This window comes from Mustela putorius, unplaced genomic scaffold (assembly GCF_011764305.1).
Source record: "Mustela putorius furo isolate JIRA1106 unplaced genomic scaffold, ASM1176430v1.1 tig00000281_pilon_pilon_pilon, whole genome shotgun sequence".
In the NCBI taxonomy this organism is placed as follows: domain Eukaryota; kingdom Metazoa; phylum Chordata; class Mammalia; order Carnivora; family Mustelidae; genus Mustela; species Mustela putorius.
Genome location: NW_025421343.1, coordinates 27,780,091 through 27,799,348, shown reverse-complemented (window position 1 = coordinate 27,799,348; position 19,258 = coordinate 27,780,091). Strand labels below are relative to the sequence as shown.

Sequence of the window (19,258 nt, the reverse complement as noted above, 5' to 3'; positions counted from 1 at the left end):
CGAGCTAACGCTGACGCGAGTACAGCGAGACACACTTCGCAAAGTCACCACCTAACTTCGCTGCGAAGCAGAGAAACGTGCGCAGGCGCAGTGAGGTCTAGGGCGGAACCGAGAGGACGCGAATCCTCTCTTCAACCAATCCTGTCGCACTTGCAAACTCAAGCTGAAGCCACGCCCACGAGCCCTCCGCAAACTCGAGGTCCTATGGCATCGCTGTCTTCCTCCTGCCTGGATTGTGAGTAAAGTGTGGCTGAATACTTCTTTTAATACTTACGACCCTGGAGGAAGGCAGGGCGGTTGCTTTCATACGTTTTGCAGCAGCCCGGGTTGAACCCAGATAGGCTCTATGATGTGCACGGGGGTATCACAAGGCTAATAATGATAGCTAACCGATTCCTCAGGATGCGTCTGCCAGGTACCGTGCAAAAGGTTGTAGATGCATTATCTCATTTAATCTCAAAGACAGCTTTTGAAGGGGATGGCACTATGAGTTCCATTTCACATGCCAGGAGACTCGGGATTAGAGGGGCCCCTTAACAAATGAACAGTAAACGATGTAACTGGGATTCATCCCAGAGCTGATGCATTGAAACAGCCTTTATATTCTGAACTCGTAGCTCCCTATATCTATGCCATGCTTCTATACCCCATGCCACTTCCATCCCAAGAGATGAGGTGTCCAGAGTCGGAGATGTGAGTGTTTCCATGCCAGTGGCCAGTGAGAGTGAGAGGTACTACTGCAGAACTGGGTAGCAGTGGATCAAAGGCTGCTGCCCAGATCTGGATGCTTTTGTGGTTCAAGGCAGAGGGCAAATGAGAACTGGGCTTATCTGATAGGATGAAGTTAAGTCTTGTGATACGTGGGGTTGGAGCTTGGTGAGGTAGAAAGGATGATGACTTCTTGATCTGTTTGGATTGGGGTCCCTTTCAGAATTACTGGTCTAAATTCTTGGAACATGCCAGAGAGGCTGAGATGCAGAAAAGGAGCATTCATACACCTCCTCTGGAAAGATCCAAAGTTGAGAAGACCTATAATTCTCCAGAGAGTATAGCATATGATGTCTAGATTCTGGGTTCTGCAGCTTTTCCCGCACAGTGGCTTTTCTCTCACTGGCACCATCCCCCCACCCTTGGAATTTAGGAAACAGTAAAGGAAAGCCTCTACTTTCACAGGAAGGAAGTAGCCCCAGAGCCCAAAGTATAAGTCTTTCGACAGGGGAGTTCCAACCCTTCAGTTTTATTTCCATCATCCTCCTCTGGATATAGTTGCAGAGAGTGAATATAAAGTCATTTACACTTTACAGTTATTATTGACTTTGACCGAATCAGCGAGACAGAGGCAGACAGAAAGAAAAGGAAAAGTGAGTGCGGGGAAGACTAGGAGTACAGGAGTGCACAGGATAGGAGCACGTGGCACTGAAGGATCCATTAGCGGAGCTTCTCTTTCATTTGTCTCAAAACACCCTTCAGTCCCTTTCTGGAAATTAACTCGAAGTTGATGGAGGAGTCAGAGGAATCAATGGTGAAAAGCGTGGGTGTCAATGTGGGCAGTGAACTTAAAAAGGTTATCGGCCCCTCTCATGTGGTATGACCTTCGTTTCCACGGATGCAGGAGAATTTATATACCTCCCCTTCTTTTCCTTCTCCCCCGTTCCCACTGAACAAAACAGAAGGAACTAGGGCTGTAGTTCTAGGCACTGATTCCTAGAATCATTTCTCTTCTGGACTTCCCTCCACCCTGGGTTTCTGTTTTCCCTCTCCTCCTTCCCATCTTCCTTCCTGACCTTCCCCTATTAGGCCCAGAGTATCAAGTTCAGGCTAAATCCCTGGATGCTGTGTGTGTGTGTGTGTGTGTGTCCCCAAACCTTGTGCCTGCTGCCGCTCCCACCTCCAGATCCAGAGGCGTGAGCGAAGCCTGGGCTTCCTGTCTGCATCCTTGTGCCCCTTCCCTCTAGAGGCCTGGGTATGAGGCAGCCCTGCCAATCACAGAAGAGTCAAACGCACTGACCCAGGACCTCGACAAAGCAGATGCCAAGGAAATTGTTCTATTGCTGGGACAATGTGATGCTGAGATCTTCCAGGAGGAGGGGCAAGTCATGCCCACAGACTAGGTAACCTAGACCCATCCCCTGGATACTGAAAATAAAGATGCCAGCTCCATGCCAATGGTCCTTCGTGTTTGAGACCTGAGAGCCCCTCCACCACACCATTCATTCCTCCCCCCCCCCCCCCAAATCCACTGCCCTTTTCTTGGCTTCTGATTCCCACCTGCTCCCTACAGAGACTGTATAGTGAATCAGTTCTGACCACCATGGTCCAAGTGGCTGGCAAAGTGCAGGAAGTGCTGAAGGTACAGTCTCTCTGTCTCCTCCCCTCCTAACATCTCTCCCTCCCCCCTTTCTCTTTTCCTGGCTTCCACTTCTCATTTTACTCCATCTCCATATTCTCCTTTCTCCCAGTCCTCCCTCTGGTGTCTTTATTGTCATCTTATTAATCAACAGTAATTATAATAACTATTATCTACATCACACTCTGTAATTGACATTGTGCTTTCACACTCATTACCTTTGCAAAAACCTGTGAAATGAGTGTCATTGTCTCCATTTTTTTTTTTTTTTCAGATAGGAAAACAAAGGACAATCACAGTAGCTGGCCCAAATATATCCAGCTAATAATTGCTGGGTAGCTCTGCTTTTTATTGAGTGATTGGTGGATGACAAAGCTGCTCTTGGTCCTTTCTGGAATGAGTAAGGTTGGAGTAAGTAGCTCAGCCAGAGTTGGGAGTCAGACTGAAGTTTCGTTCTCAAATCCAGGCATCTTTCTGTTCCCTTTTGTGGTTAAGGAGGGTTAAGGAGTCTCCCCAGGAGTTCTTCTGCTGCTGACAAAGAAGGAATGTGCTTCCCCCAAGCTGAGCTAGGAGCTAGGCCTTGGCGACACTGGGAATTTTTTTCTCAGGTGACACCTGAGGGGGAGCTGGTGGTGCTGAGTGGAGGGGGCAACTCTGGCAGGGTGGCGTTTCTCATGTCGGTGAGTACCCTGATCCCCGATTTTCCTTCCTCTGCCTTCTCGGGGTAACCCTCAGGACCATAAAGCTCATCATAGCTAAGCTCCTAGGTGGCCCTCTTGAGGCCTGGCTCCCTCTCTTCTCAAACACAGATCTGACCACGGAACTCCGTATCTTCAGATCCGATCTGGGCCCCACTCCGTCTATTGAGTGTGTCTCTACATCCCATGCACCCCAAGCTGTCATCTGCAAGTAGCTTTCGATGTGCCAAATTCCAAGCTGGACTGGCTTAAGCGCTGGCCTGAGGGAATCCTCACACTAGTTGACAAAATCCAAGGTTACCGCTCCCTTCATTTTCATCACTAATCCATGTCCTTCCCCGCTGGCAGGTCTCCTTCAACCAGCTGATGAAAGGTCTAGGACAGAAACCTCTACACCTACCTCATTGCAAGCAGTGACAGGTAAGCCACGTTGGCCTGTGAATATTTTCTTTGGCCTGGATAGTGTTTTCTAGAAATAGAATTTTAAGGCTTTCAGGTGGGGATCGTGCCCAGTTTGCTTTGGTTGCCATTATTTCTTATTGCCTTATCCTCGGCCCACTTCACATACTCATGTCACCTGACTGGCCCTTGTTGGAATTGGAGTGTCCAGCCCTAGAAAGCATCTATCATGGTGTTCAGCAAATAGTAGGTGTTTCAGTCAATGATATCTTTCCCATCATTCCCTTCTCTTAAAGCATTCCCTTTTCTTCCCTAGTATACCATAATCTTCTGCTTTCCAACCAGTGCCACTGACTTTGAGTCTGTCCTCTTAGGTCTGTGGTGGCATCTAGGGAGGGGACAGAAGATAGTGCCCTGCACGGGATTGAAGAACTGAAGAAGGTCTGTGTTTTCCCCCCTGATAGTCAACCAGACGTCTCTGTCTGTTCCTTCTCACGAAGACACTAGAGTCCCCATCCAGCCAAAGCCCGTTCTCTTCCCCAGTCCTGACCCTGACATCTCCATGCAATAGGTTTGTATCCCAGAATCCTCCTGGTGGCACTGTGTCACCCCCCCTCCTCTCCTAGGTGGTCGCTGGGAAGAAGAGGGTGATTGTCATTGGCATTTCGGTGGGACTCTCTGTGAGTGTGAAGACAGCCTGGGGGGATCCATTCTACAGGGAGGAAGGGGGTGGGGGCAGAAACAGCATGGAAAATAGATTGCGGAAGTGGGTACTAGAAAACAAAAAGGTTTCACACAAGGAATTTTGATTTTACTCTCTCACTAATTGAGACCCAGCTGCATGAATGTGGAATGACAGGGAAAGGATCCGATTCCAGAATACCTGTGTATCAGTCCATTCAACAAGCAAGGTAGATGGACTAGTCCCAGGGTCAGCAAACCACAGTGGCCAATCATGCTGCTGCCTGTTTATGTAAATAAAGTTTTATTGAGACACAGCCATTTGTGTTTACATAAGATCTATGGCCACTTCATGTTACAACGATAGGGTTGAGTATTGCATAGAGTTCACAGGGGCCCCAAAGCCTAAAATACTTACTCTCTTGCTCTTTACATAAGAAGCTGACCCCTGGACCTGTCCTTTGCTACTTAAGCATGGTCCTTGCTTAGCAACATCAGTATCTCCAAAGATTTACTAGTAATGTAGAACCTCGCCCCCGCACCAAGACCTACTAAGTCTGAATCTGCATTTTAACAAGATTCCAAGCACTGGATTTGGTGACCCCAATTTTCTCTCACCACTGCAGTATACTGATTCTAACAATTCACTAAGAGAAACAGGTCGAGCAATGCTAGATGCGGAAGGAGACACACAAGGAGGGCAGGACACCGACCATAAGGAGCATACAATTTAGTCCAGTAGTTTTGAAACTTTACCATACAGAGGATTTCCTTGGGGGCCCATGTTAAAAATACAGGCCTGGAGCTTTCCCCTTCCAAGGCAGATCCAGTGAATCTTCCCTGGGGCTGGAACTCTGCATTTCTAACAAGGACTGTGGGGATTATGATGCTCCTGGGCCTCAGGAAACCCTAGAGTAACCCCTGCGCTCTCATCATACCCTTTTTCACCCCCTGCCATCAGGCTCCCTTTGTGGCAGGCCAGGTGGACTCCGGCATGGACAGCCCAGGCACCTTCTTACCAGTCCTGGTTGGTTTCAGCCCCGTGAACATGGCCAGGTGAGCCCACTGTAATGAAAGGCAGTGACGGGCCAGGCCCCTGGGGGAGGCTGAGAGGAAACCTGTCAATATCTACAGTACAGGGGCCCCTGGGTGGCTCAGTGGGTTAAAGCCTCTGCCTTTGGCTCAGGTCATGATCCCAGGGTCCTCGGATCAAACCCCGCATCGGGCTCTCTGCTCTGCAGAGAGCCTGCTTTCCCTCTCTCTACCTGCGCCTGCTTGTGATCTCTGTCTGTCAAATAAATAAATAAAAATATTTAAAACAAAACAAAACAAACAAACAAAACCAAAATCTACATTACAGCCACGAAGAGGAGGGCATGGTGGCTATGGTCTTACTCACCACATCTCAGAACATTAGAGTAAATGCGGACTGTCCCTGAACTTATGAGGATTTTGTTTTTGGTGGGTTTTTGTTTTGTTCTGTTTTGTTTCTGTTTTTGTTTCGTTTTTTTGGTCCACTGGTTGATGTAGTCTCTTGTTTCGGGAAGGACTGAAGGCAGCTTACAGAGGCCACATCAAATACCAGAAAGCAGACATTCAAAACAGGAATGGAGAGACAAGGAAAACAAGGGCCAGGGGATAGAATAGGGTCGGGACGATGCGGACCCCAAAGAGAAGCATCTGTTCAAAGGAGCCGTGGGTGCTGAGTGGCCTCTGATTCCCCTTTGCCCAGCTCCCTTATTGTAGCAACCATTCTCCTTTGTCATCCTAGGCTCCCCTTGGGTCCCCTTCTGGCTACTCAAACCCCCACTCTGTCCCCCTTTTCTGAGGACTCTGTGCCACCCAATCACCTCCGCCTTATTCTCTATGTAGATGGCCGCTTTGATCCCAGAGGTCAGCGTGTGAAACCGATAGTGCTCAGGTGTGGTTCCCTGGATGTTCAGCCTCCAGAGTGTTAAAGCAAGAAGAAAGGCGATTCGTAGGCCCTTGTACGAGAACTCGGATGTTGTCACTTTGGGGTGAGGCCCTGAAATCCCTTATTTTTTGAGACCACCCCTGGAGACGCTGGTGCCCGGCCAGGTGTGGGGAGCTCTGCTGACTTCACCATTGGCGTGGGCCTCTTGATGAAGCTGAAGGCTTCTGTCGCTGGAATGTTCCAAGGAAGGCTTGTGGATTCCTCAAGAGCAGCTCTGCACATGCAGTGGTGGTCCTGGGGGGCGGGGCGGCCGGGTGCTTTCTGAGGACCTTTTCTCAACTCCCAGATTCCAGGCTTGTAGCGTAATTCAAGTGAAGATATAAATGAGTCTGAGATACTGTTAGTCCTGCTCCTTTTAATGGAGGACTCTCCTTCACCAAAAATGTATGTGCCGCAGTGGATGCTAATTTCAGGGCCAGTCCCACCCCCACCGCACCCTGGGCCGTGGGAAAAGAGCTGGCCTGGGTTTCTTAGCACACAAAGTCTCACTTGTTTCCTGGGGACCCTGAGCTCCTCAGGTCCCACTGATCTCTGTGCCCACCTGGGACACCTAATCCCTGAGCCTACCTGTTACACCGAAAGCTCACCTCGTTTCAGAGAGTCTTTGGCTTGGGGAGGGCCCAGGTCGTGCAGGAAGAACTCCTTCTGCGGGGGCCTGTGTCTCTGGCCTGGCTCCCAGAATCCCCGCTGACCTCCTCGTCCGCTCCGAGCCCGTCCTCCTCGCCCCGCTCTCTTCATGTCCTTCGGCCTCGGTTGGGTCTTGTGTTCTGCTCACGGAAGTCCTTTCTGTCCTCTGCCCTGCGTTCTGACAGGACTCCCCGCACCTCCGCTAGGGACCAGCAGAACTTAGTTTTCAGGGAATTGTACCTTCCCCTGGACAGGGCTGGGTACCCATGCTGTCTAGAGGGGGCCCTGGGCCCGCCCCGGGAGCTGGTGGCCTTTCTCCCAGGTGCCTTCTGGAAATCCTGCGGACATTAGAGCGGGCTCATCAGGTGACCTAGAGTCAAAGCCCGAAGATCACTGCCCTAATGATGCAAGCCAGCACCAGGTGTGTGGAAACTTGTTAGGAGTGGGGAGGTTGCGTGGATGGGGGACTGTCCTGAGAACAGCGGAGACTCTCAGGACTCCTTAACGCATTGAGGGGAGCAGGTCTGCGTGGTGGAGGGCGCGGTAACCTTTCTGTTGGTTTGCACCTGTGCTTGGCCGTGTGCATCTTGCTCTGATCCCTGATCTTTTCTCACTTTCGTATCTCCTCTCGTGTCCTGACCTCTGGCCTGTGCTCAGCCTGGAGAAAAAAGGCGGTGTGTACCTGGTTGGCTGGCAGACCCTGGGCATCATGGCTATCATGGATGGAGTGGAGTGTATCTACACCTTTAGTGCCGGTGGAACCCCAGTTCAGACTTTCTTCCTGGCTCCTCCTGAATGCAAACCAATTTCCTACCCCCATCCCCAGCCCATGGGGGTTCCTCATTCGATGTCCAGACTGTCCTGTTTGAATAGGCATTTCAGGGCGCCTGGGTGGCTCAGTGGGTTAAGCCGCTGCCTTCGGCTAAGGTCATGATCTCAGGGTCCTGGGATCGAGTCCCGCATTGGGCTCTCTGCTCAGCAGGGAGTCTGCTTCCTCCTCTCTCTCTCTCTGCCTGTCTTTCTGCGTACTTGTGATCTCTCTCTGTCCAATAAATAATTAAAATCTTAAAAAAAAAAAATAGACATTTCAGTGAAATGCTCCTTGCTGTGAACCCCTACTCAGGCCTTGGTCCCTCCACTCCCAGCCCCGCTTAGCTGTGGCCTCCCATGTGTGTGACACCTCACCCGCCACCCCTCTTAGCACATTCTTCCAAGACCATGAACGTTCCCCCAAGCCTAGATTCAGTCTTTCCTATAAAGCCCATGACACCTTTATCCCTGTCCTTAAACGTTCCAGACTACCGAGATGTCCGCGGCTTTCTCACTGCTGATCACAGTGACATGTTTAACCAGAGGACGGAGGTCCTCCACCAGGTGGGGGGATGACGGGACATGGGGCAGGTTGTGAAGGTGACAGGTGTGCAGGGAGTGGGAGGTGAGGGGCGCTGGGGACAGGTGGGGGAGGAGAGCAGGCAGACAGTCCAGGGAAGGGAATATGGGTTAGAGGTCGGGAGGCTTTGGGGAAGCACAGAGAGGGCAGAAGGCTCTGGATTCTCCCTCTAAAGCTGGCTCTAGTCCAGGGCTCTTCCCTCAACTTGCTGCATCATCTTGAGCAAAACACTTGACCTCGTTGAACCTCGGTTCTTCCATCTGTGTACAAACACGCTGCGTGAGAGGTCCTGTGAGGCCCTCTGTGGTCCCCAGGCCTGTGGGTGGGAGTTTTTCATGGGAGGGGCCCCCCATCTTCTCGTGCCCAGGGTCCCCAGTTCTCCTTCTCCCAAGAGGACCTCCTGACGTGCATCTTGCCATCCCTCACAGAAATCGGCACCGTGGTCTTCATTTTCACCCTGGATGGTGAGAGGGAAGGCAGGAGCGGTGGGGTGAGCAGAGGGAGGCAGGGGAGTGACTCAGGGGAGCTGCCATTTTTCTGGGTCTCAAACCACCTGCTCCGAGGGAGGGAGAGGGGCGCGTGTCCTGACAGGACCACAGGGAACAGGAAGAACAGCTTTCATCTCTGGCGCCCTCCCCTCTCCTAGACAACCTCACGGAGGCGCAGGTGCTGGTGGAGCAGGTGAAGGAGAAGACGGCCCACATCCAGGCCCTGGCGCATAGCACCGTGGGGCAGACCCTGCCGGTGAGGGTCCAGCCTTGGGGACGGAACCTGGGGTGGCAGTTAGAGCAAGGCCTTCCTGGGGATGCTGCTCTGGCTCATTCTCTCTCTGTTTCTCCAGACCCCTCTGAGGAAGCTCTTCCCTCCATCATCCGCATCACGTGGCCACTGCTTTTCTTCGAATACGAAGGGAACTTCATCCAGGTATGGGGAATGAGAGGGTGTTCTCTGTGCTGAGGGACTCAGAGGGGGAAGGGTTCCAGAAATTAGAAAACTCAAGGCTGGGATGCCTGGGTGGCTCGGTGGGTTAAGCCTCTGCCTTTGGCTCAGGTCATGATCTTAGGCTCCTGGGATTGAGTTCTGTATCAGGCTCTCTCCTCAGCAGAGAGCCTGCTGCCCCCTACCGCTACCTACTTGTGATCTCTGTCTGACAAATAAATAAATAAAATCTAAAAACAAAACAAAACAACAACAAAATACAACCAAACAAACCTCAAGGCTGGAGGGTGGAAAGCTTTGTTGGACTCCCAGAAAGCCAGCTGGGCAAGTTCTTGTGTTACTGGGTCACTGGTCAGTGTTTCCAAGGAAGTGGCTCAGTTCTCCCCATGAATATATGAAAAAGACAGGCCAGGCCACCAGTCACCAGACAGATACTCATTTGTCCCTTGTTTCAGGTTCATTGTTGATGTTATAGTCATCCTCACCATACAAAAGTCTTTAAGGTATATCCTTGCAAGGTCACTATGCTGAATTCACTGCAGACAAAATACAGATATTCTCTGTAATATAATGAAATGATAATTTCACTAGTTTTCACTAATTATAATTGATTATATTTGTAATTATAATTTTACTAATTATAATTTCACTACTGAAGCACTGATAATGCTTTAGCAAGACATTATCAGTACAAGCACTGAAAATAATCATAGAAATAATTATCAATTTGGATATACTTTGCATTTTGGTCTGGAGAGGGCACTGGGACATCTGAATATTAGTTCAGCTGTGCTTTGTGGCCCAAGAAAGAAAGCAGTTTTGCATTTGCGGTTCCTCGGTTTTCTCACCTAACTCCTGCCCACCATCCACAGGGCACCGTCAGGGCCCTGAAGGGTTGCGCTGGAGAGATGTGGTCTCATCCATTATTCAGATCACCTCTTCCAGGAAGCTTCCTGACTTGACCAAACAGCTGCCATGCTTTCTTACCTGCACTCAGAACTCAAAGGAAGCCCTTCCCCCTGAGCCACGGGGTCCATGCTCCTTCCAGTGCGTACCTTTGTCTTCCCTTCCAAATGGTGTTCATTGGTCACAGCTCTACTTTTTTGGCATACTTTCCACATTCGTTGTCTCCTTTGACATCTTGCATCTTCTGAGAAGTCCTCTCCGATGAAACCCACATTGTCTAGAACCCTCCTTGATGTGAGATGCCTCTTCCAGCTTCCACTGTGCCGTCATCATACCTAATACACACGTAGGACTCTGTACTTTACAAACTATTTCATTTATAATATCATTTCTCATAATGGGTTCATAAGGGATGTAGGATGTAGGTTATTCCCCCCATCTCAGATAAAGAAGCTGAAACTAAATGATTAAAGCATTGTAATCACAGCCACGTGGCTAAAGCAGGAGCCAGGACTCGAACCCTCGCCTGGTGACTCTACGTCCGCGGTTTATTTCACTTTACAGTACAAATTTCAACCATATCCATGAATTGAGCCAGATTCTTTTACTCATTCATTCATTATGTACCTATCACGTGCCTGGTCCTATTCCAGGGATAGGGGATATAGTAGGGAATGTTAACCTGTGATCTTTGAAAAAGATCTGTGTTTTTAAAGGAAATTATAATTATAGTAGCAATATTTTTATTGTAAACACTTTGGAAAATACAGAAATCAAAAGGAGAAAAGCATCCATAATAACCTTCTTCTAGGGGCGTCTGGGTGGCTCAGTGGGCTCACTGAGCCCCAGTGTTTTCAGGAGACTAAAGGATCTAAGGGATCGCTTATATTCCTTAAATTCGACCTTGACTGTGCCAAGGAAAAGAATAAATCTTAGATACAAATGCTTTTTTTTTTTTTGTAGTGTTATGAAAACAAAACATCCAGTTTCCCATTTTAAAAACATATCCTTAGAATGGGGTGCCTGGATGGCTGAGTGGGTTAAAGCCTCTGCCTTTGGCTCAGGTCATGATCTCAGGGTCCCGGGATAGAATCCCGCATCTGGCACTCTGCTCCACAGGGAGCCTGCTTCCTCCTCTCTCTCTCTGCCTGCCTCCCTGCATACCTGTGATCTCTCTGTCAAATAAATAAATAAAATCTGTTTAAAACAAAAAACAAAAAAACCCACCCTTCTTCCAAAAAGCCACTTAGACAAATTTTGGAGAATGTCCCTCTAGGCTTTTCTATGCATGTGTAAGTGTGTAAACATACTTATACAAAAATAGGACCATCCTTGCCATGCTGTTTGTAACTTGCTTCTCTTCACTGAAAAATAAGAACACTTTTCAGTATAAATATATCCATATCATCATTTTTTTAAATATTTTATTTATTTATTTGACAGAGATCACAAAACTCAAACATAATGGTGAGTGAATATTCAAGACACAAGGAATATATTTTTTAAAAAGATTTTATTTCTTTATTTGAAAGAGATCGCAAGTAGGCAGAGAGGCAGGGAGAGAGGGGGGGAAGCAGGCTCCCCAGTGAGCAGGGAGCTTGGTGCGGGGATCGATCCCCGGACCCTGAGATCATGACCTGAACTGAAGGCAGAGGCTTAATGCACTGAGCCACCCAGATACCCTGAAAGAATACATTTTTAAACACATAGAGAAAAAAGTGGGGCACCTGGGTGGCTCAGTTCCTTAAGCATCTGACTTTGAGTCAGGTCACCATCCTGGGGTCCTGGGATTAAGCCCTGTGTCTGGCTCTCTGCTCAGTGGGAAGCCTGCTTCTCCCTCTCCCTTTGCCCCTCCCCCGCTTAGAGATTCCTCTCTCTCTCACTCTGTCAATAAATAAATAAAATCCTTTTTATAAGTGTTTGTCAAATTGTACACACGTGTTCTAAGAACCAAAACTGTACCTCGACCCTTAACCTTAGAACATCAGGCTGGCATATACTAGTAACGTGCCATGGAAGTTGTGCTCAGCCTATCAAGTATCATTCTTTATAATCTTTATATGACTGCAAAGTCTTTCATAATATGGACATATGTGTTTTTTAACCACTTCCTTGATGATGCGCTTCCTGAGAATATTACTTTGGCTTCCCCAGTGGGTTGAAAATTCTGTGAGGTGAGATACCATCATTGTCTTTTTCAAAAACAGTGCCTGCTATTCAATAGCTATTTAATTGAATTGATCTTCCAATTAGCATTCCTACAAGAAAAAAAAAAAAACCTGACCAGTTTTATAGTATAGCACAAGTTGATTCTTTGTAAATGTTGTTTACAGGGAATTAACCATAGAGAATCCAGTTAGCTCTGGGTGTAATGACATAATAAATCTTCTAGAAAATGAGACTATGGATTTTAGAGCTGAGTGTTCCTCTAAGATCATTTAATTTCCCTAAGTGACAACTCATCTCTGTTTCAATACTATAGCAACTAAGAAATGTGTCAATCTTTGGAGTTAGGAAACCATGTATAATCACATTTCCTGAGAGTATCTGTACTTACGATAGCCTAGCTTTCCTAAATGTACTTGCCTCAGTATTCTAATTTGTGGTTGGGAACATAGGACAGCAGACCTGGACCTCTAGAGAGTGAAAGGTTCCAGAGAAGATGCTTATAGGACAAGATAAGCCCTTTGGAGGGGCTGCTCCTTTGAAATCTTCCCTCCATACTCTCTGTGCCAACTTGGCCAACCCAATCCTAGTAGAATGCTAAAGGAGGTCTTCCCTGAGCATTGGCTGCCAAGGCAGAGCCCATGGGCAGCTGCAGGAAGGGGCGTCTGATGGACACATCTCAGAGAAGAGACCCAAGCAGCTCGCACATTGGCTGGGCCCTGTCAGGTTGACATTGCAATGACCATTGTGCTGTCATATGGAGTCACAGCCTTGAGGGGTAATATTGTTTGGCTGAGAGAGGCAGGGGGTTGAGAAATGGCACCGATTTGGCGGCTGGCCATACCTCCTCCGTCATGTGTCAGCCTTCTACTACTACTTGGTTTATTCCTTTGGAGGCTTTGGCTGCTCTTCTCTGGAAGACAGAGCAGGGAACAGGAGGCAGCCAAGAGAGCCTCAGAGGTATGTGATGCAACCTTCCCTGGAAATCCACTGCTCCCCGTCCCTGCCTCTGAAGCACTGGAAACGCCTACCTCTTGGGCCAGGGGAGGAACTGGGTGGGGGAAGAGGGGAGTTGAGACAGTGCCTATGGATGTCTTCCTAGAAGTGTCAATCATGCTCAGTCCTGTTCCTTTCAGTTTATTTCAGCAAACCTTGAGCTCCTATTATGTATGGTGGCGCACTAGACATTGAGGAAAAATAAAACCCCAACCGCACCCTCTAGGAGTTCTAGGCGAACCTGGGGAGAGAGATGGATATATACATAATGAAAGAGAAAATGATAAGAGTTAGTAGAAGTATAAATAGTGCTGAAGGGGTTGGAGGCAGTCTTTTGAAGCAGGGGGATCTAGAAAATGCCTCTGGGGGAGCTCAGGATTGAATTGTGCTTCAGAAGAAGGGAAGGGCTTTGGACATGGATAGGGTGGATGGAAGACAGTAGGGACGACTTTCCAGTTGGAAGGAATGGATTGGGGAAAGCAGGGGAAACTGAAGAGTGTTGGATATGTTTGAAGGGAGGACACCTATGTGGTTGGAAGGTAGAAGTATAGGGAGGTCAGTGACAGAAAAATCTGGAAAATTGACAGAGGTGACATTGTAGAGGGCTTTCAATGCCAGGCTGAAGAATTTGTATCTATACATATATATTCATTCTATATGCAATGGGAAGATGTCAGGGGGCTCCTGGGTGGTTCAGTTGGTCTGTGATTCTTGATTTAGGCTCAGGTCATAATCTCAGGACTGTGAGATCAAGCCCTGTGACCTGCCTTGCGCTCAGCAGGGAGTCTGGATCTCTCCCTCCTCCTTTCTCCCTCCCCTCCCCCTGCTCCATGCTCTCTCTCTCTCTCAAATATATAAGTAAATCTTAAAAAAAAAAAAAAAAAGATGTCTAAGGTCTTCTTTTTTTTTTTAAGATTTTATTTATTTTTTTGACAGAGAGATCACAAGCAGGCAAAGAGGCAGGCAGAGATAGAGGGGAAAGCAGGCTCCCTGCTGAACAGAGAGCCCAAGTGGGGCTCGATCCCACGACCCTGGGATCATGACCTGAGCTGAAGGCAGAGGCTTTAACCCACTGAGCCACACAGGTGCCCCGTCACATTTTTTTTTAATGAAAGGAAATTTTTATATTATTTTATTATTTTAAAATTTTAATTGCAGTATAGTTAACATACAGTGTTATATTAGTTGCAGGTGTACAGTATAGTAAGTCAACAATTCCGTACATCACTCAGTGCTTATCAAGATAAGTGTACTCTTAATCCCGTGCACCCATCCCCCACCTCTGGTAACCATGTTTGTTCTCTGTAGTTAAGAGTCTATCTTTTGGTTTCTGTCTTTATTTTTCCTTTGTTCATTTGTTTTGCTTCTTAAATTCCACATGTGAGTGAAATCACATGGAATTTGTCTTTCTCTGACCAGTTTGTTTCACTACACGTTATACTCTCTAGATCCATGCACGTTGTTGCAAATGACAAGGTTTCATTCATTTTTTTCAAGATTTCATTCATTTTTATGACTGAATAATATTCCATTGTGTGTATGTATGTGTGTATATATATATGTACATATATACGTGTGTATACATATATATACATATATACATGTATATATATATATATATATATATACCACATATTCTTTATTTATTCATCTATCAATGGAGTGCTTCCATAATTTGGCTATTGTAAATAATGCTACTCTAGGGACACCTGGGTGGCTTAGTTTGTTAAGTGTCTGCCTTCAGCTCAGGTTATGAATCTGGGGTCCTGGATCAAGCCTGGCAGGCTCCCTGCTCAGGGATATCCTGCTTCTCTCTCTCCCTCTGTCCCTCCGCCTTACTCATGCATGCTCTCTCCCTCAAGTGAATAGATAAAATCTTTAAAAAAAATAATGCTGCTATATACATAGTGGTACATATATCCTTTTAAATTGGCGTTTTCAAAGTTTCTGGGTAAATACCTAATAATGCAACTACTGGATAACATAATTCTATTTTAAATTTTTAAAAAGATTTTATTTGAGAGAGAGAGAACATGAGTGTGGGGGAGGGGCAGGCAGAGAGGGAGAGAATCTCAAGCAGACTCAGCCCTGAGTGTGGAGCCCAGCGTGGGGTTTGATCTAATGACTCTGAGATCACAACCTGAGCTGAAATAAAGAGTTGGGACACTTAGCTGACTGAGCCACCCAGGCACCTCTCTTCGGCCCATTTCTAATTGGATTATTTGGTCTTTGGGGTGATGAATTGTGTAATTTCTCTGTATATTTTGGATACTAACCCTTTATCGGATATGTCATTTGCAAATATCTTCTCCCATTCAGTAAGTTGCTATTTAGTTTTGTTGGTTGCTTCCTGTGCTGTGCAGAAGCTTTTTGTTTTGGTGTAGTCCTAACAGTTTATTTCTGCTTTGCTTTCCCTTGCCTCAGGAGCCATATCTAGAAAAATGTTGCTGTGGCCAATGTCAGAGATCTTACTCCCTACGCTCTCTTCCAGGATTTTTATGGGTTCATGTCTCCATACAGGTCCTTTACCCATTTTGAGTTTATTTTTGTGTATGTTGTAAGAAAATGGTCCAATCTCATCCTTTTGCATGTAGCTATTCAGTTTTCTCAACACCATTTGTTGAAGAGACTTTTCCCCATCACATATTCTTTCCTCCTTCGTCGAAGATTAATTGACCATATCATCATGGGTTTATTTCTAAACTTTCTATTCTGTTCCATTGACCTGTGTGTCTGTTTTTGTGCCAGTACCATACTATTTTGATTGTTATAGCTTTGTAGTAGTATACCTTGAAATCTGGGATTGTGACACCTCCAGATGGGTTGTTTTCCTCCCCCAAGATTGTTTCAGCAGTTTGGGATCTTTTGTGGTTCTGTACAAATTTTATGATTGTTCTAGTTCTGTGAAAAATGCCGATGATTTTTTTGGAAGGGATCACATCAAATCTGTAGATTGCTTTGGGTAACATGAGTATTTTAACAATATCTGTTGTTCCAAGCCAGGAGCAAGGACTCTCTTTCCATTTGTGCCATCTTCAGTTTTTTTCATCAGTCTTTTCTAGTTTTCTGAGTACAGGTCTTCTACCTCCTTGTTTACTCTTAGGTTAAGTTTATTTCTAGGTCTTTTATTATTTTTGATGAAGTTGTAAATGGAATTGTTTTCTTAATTTCTCTTTCTATGGCTTCATTATTAGTGTATAGAAATGCAATGAATTTCTGTGTATCGATTTTATATACTGTTACCTTACTGACCCAGGACCACAGTTTGAAAGTGAAACTTTAAAATCACGCCAGTAAGTGTCTGTGGCAGTTGTCTGGGTAGCTAAGCCAGTTGGAGACTGTTAAGGAGGTAGTGGGAAGGAGGGAAAGGGAATTCAAGCCGGATGGTAGGAGAGGCGCGGATTCGGTCCTCGGATGGATGTTGACCAGCCGCAACCACCACCCTGTACAAGGCACTCCTTTAGGCTCTATGGATACAGCGGTAAATGGAAGGGACGAAAGTCTTTGCCCTCAGGGGGCTATTGTGACAAAAGTTTGGATGTGAAAAGAAAAGCAGCAAGAGAGAAGGGACTGAGTCTGGTTTTTTCCCTGATCGGACCTCAAATACAAGAGTTAATTATAAATATTATCACTGTTTTCCTACAAGGACTATATTCATCTTTGTATTCCCTACGCCTAGTATCCTGCTTGACATTTAGTAAGTGCTCCCTGGGTGTTTTGTGAAATGAATAAAGGACTTTTCAATTTTAAACCTGGACAACTGACAAGATGATGGCATTATGAACAAAATAGGAAACATTAGGCAGAAGTTGTGTGGTCGGAGGCTGAAAATTAGCTATGCCATTTGAAGTGCTTGTAAAATCTATGCGGACACGTTCACCTTGCCGCTCAAATTAATTGTCTAGACCTGTGCTACCCAGTCCGGTATCCACTGGCCACGTGGGGCCATTCAAATTTAAATTAACCAAAATTACATACAATTTAAAATTCAGTTCCTTACTCGCACTGTGGACGTTTCAAGTATCACATGTGGCTAGAGGCTATCACACTGGACAGAGCAGATCTTGGATATTTCCGTCATCGTAGAAAATTCTATTGGACAGCTTTAGCCTATACCCTAGATCTTGGAGGTAGATCTAGTTAGCAATATATTTGGCCACAAAGTTCCTTTCAATGTTTTTTCTTCTCAGAAACATCTCTCAAACAGCAATCCCACTGGAGTATTACTGTCCTCACTAGGACTTCATCTATTTATGGTATGCTGGCTGGTCTCCTACCAACTTTTTCCAGGCTAGAGCATAGAACACAGCCCTGGCTTTATGGAAGAGAAACCACACGCACAGAGCTTCCCACGGCTGACTGTGTCACTCCGCCAAAACTGACTGAACCAACAAACAAAATCTCTCAGCACCCCACCACCTGCAGCAGCTTTTCCCAGCCTGTTTGGACCCTCAAAACTTTCGTTGTCAAAATTTGTCAACCCCTTGGGAATTTATACATCGCTTTATCTCTTTTTCATAATACATGATAAGTGACATTAGGTATATAATATTTTCATTTTAAAGCAGCATGTTTTTTAAAGTTGCAAAGTTCATTTTAACATCTTTAAGAGGAAAAGACAAATGTCCACTTTTCCCCATGTAACAGGTGAGGCATGAAAGTTAATTGACTTTAACAGGTGTGCATTGTTCCAGAACACTTAGGTATAAGAAAGGGCAAATATAGTTTCTTGTCTACATCGAGTATAATCTGCTTTAGGTTGTCTAAAAAGCCCAGGGTCAGTTTTTCCTCCCCCAACCTTTGTATTGTATGGGAATTCTGGAGCTTTTGAAGTTTATCCCAAATGGTGGAAGCTCAGGTCCTTTTTTTAAAAACAGATTTTATTTTTATTTATTTAGAGAGAGCGTGTACAAGCATGGGGGAGGGGCAGTGAGGGGGAGAGAGAGAAACCTCAAGTCGGTTTCCCACTGAGCATGGAGCCCAATGTGGGGCTTGATCCCATGACTCTCAGATCAGGACATGAGCCCAAATCAAGAGACATTCAACCAACTGACCCACCCAGGTGCCCAGAGGGTTAGGTCCTTAAAACCATAGGAGTAACTGTTGCTTTTCATCTTTGCCATCTGAAGGCAAAAACTGTGGCTCAGTTCCAATGTGCCAAGCTTGGTCACAGAGACCTTTGTCAAGACTCCCAGTCTACTATCTCTGAGGTCCTAGGACCAGGAGGACCTAAATCCCACGAGGCTCAGGGCCTCATTATTCCAGTGTAGCTGCAGCTGCAGCATTGTTTCCGTACCAGGAAGCCGGCTGCCTGCTCTTCTCCACCCTGGAAACACCAAATACTAGGCCTCCGGCACAACTCAGCTTAAAATCCTCCACAGGTTTAGTCTTACATGAGGGGTGTCTTTTAGGTTCTTGCCAATTTTTTCAGCAGGCGAAACTTAACTCCTTGCTGTGGATTGGGAAAACTAAGTCCTTAAGAACCAAGGCCTGGCTCCCCTCTTTGGGGAGGGCAAACGATCGTTGCTTTCCCGGAAGGATATATAGTGTAAATTCCTCAGTGTCACCTTGATACATAATTAATAAAATTTCTTAGTACATATATATGTAAAAATAGCTTTTTTGTCAAATACACTTTTCAGTCAGGCATAACTATAAACAGCAAAATGCATACATCTTAAATGTACAGTTTGATGAGTTTTGATAAATTTATACACCTATTAACTAGCACCCCCAGTCAAGCTTATAATACTGCCATAGTCCTAGAGAGTTCCTTCATGATCCTTTCCAGTCTGTTCTCCTCCCACCCAGAGGCAATCTCTATTCTGATGTCTACAGTCATGGATTAATTTTGCCTCGTTTGAACCTTATAAAAATAGAATTATACATCCATTGGGAGATGAATGGAAAAAAATATGATGTGATATACATCTCCAATGGAATATTATTCGGCCATAAAAAAGATTGAAATCTTGCCATTTGCAACAGCACAGGTGGATCAGGAAGAGTATAATGCTAAGCAAAATAAGCCAGTCAGAGAATGACAAATTCCATACGATTTCACTCATATGTGCCATTTAAGAAACAAAACAAAGGAACAAAAGAAAAAAATGAGAAAGACAAACCAAAATACA

At 46.1% G+C, this 19,258-nt stretch overlaps 2 protein-coding genes and 1 long non-coding RNA gene across 20 annotated transcripts in view; 1 reads left to right on the top strand and 2 right to left on the bottom strand.

The window, feature by feature from the left end:
* Positions 1–19,258, bottom strand: part of LOC123391769 (intraflagellar transport protein 172 homolog) — a 51,901-nt gene that overhangs the window by 18,107 nt on the left and 14,536 nt on the right.
* Positions 105–18,021, top strand: LOC123391766 (glucokinase regulatory protein-like). 18 transcript variants are annotated; one of them, XR_006606490.1, is made up of 14 exons: positions 105–235; positions 1,956–2,111; positions 2,282–2,350; positions 2,622–2,758; positions 3,394–3,465; positions 3,819–3,885; positions 4,071–4,124; positions 5,087–5,181; positions 5,998–7,148; positions 8,025–8,101; positions 8,546–8,581; positions 8,764–8,861; positions 8,959–9,041; positions 17,315–18,018. XR_006606490.1 is itself a non-coding variant. In XM_045079264.1 (9 exons), the coding sequence occupies exons 5-9, from the start codon at positions 8,069–8,071 to the stop codon at positions 17,361–17,363; spliced, it is 360 nt and encodes a 119-aa protein (XP_044935199.1). In that variant the 5' UTR covers positions 2,952–3,465; positions 3,909–4,015; positions 5,087–5,181; positions 5,998–7,148; positions 8,025–8,068; the 3' UTR covers positions 17,364–18,021. The 18 variants fall into 18 exon arrangements, 2 of the variants coding, with proteins under 2 accessions (XP_044935199.1, XP_044935200.1); XR_006606491.1 differs by lacking the exons at positions 3,819–3,885; positions 4,071–4,124 and adding an exon at positions 3,909–4,015 and having other exon boundaries at positions 106–235; positions 5,998–6,143; positions 7,050–7,148; positions 17,315–18,016; XR_006606499.1 differs by lacking the exons at positions 3,819–3,885; positions 4,071–4,124 and adding an exon at positions 3,909–4,015 and having other exon boundaries at positions 7,050–7,148; positions 17,315–18,021.
* Positions 8,474–10,415, bottom strand: LOC123391770. Its single transcript, XR_006606505.1, has 3 exons — positions 10,112–10,415; positions 9,330–9,592; positions 8,474–8,574 (listed from the first exon to the last, which is right to left on the bottom strand). It is a non-coding gene; the product is annotated as an uncharacterized LOC123391770 (long non-coding RNA).

Bases quoted from the DNA above. Each gene is read 5' to 3' on its own strand.
- LOC123391766 (XM_045079264.1), top strand. From the start codon at position 8,069: ATGTTTAACCAGAGGACGGAGGTCCTCCACCAG. The intron at 8,862-8,958 runs GTGAGGGTCCAG...CTGTTTCTCCAG, and splicing joins CCGTGGGGCAGACCCTGCCG to ACCCCTCTGAGGAAGCTCTT. The intron at 9,042-17,314 runs GTATGGGGAATG...TTTTCTTCTCAG, and splicing joins ACGAAGGGAACTTCATCCAG to AAACATCTCTCAAACAGCAA.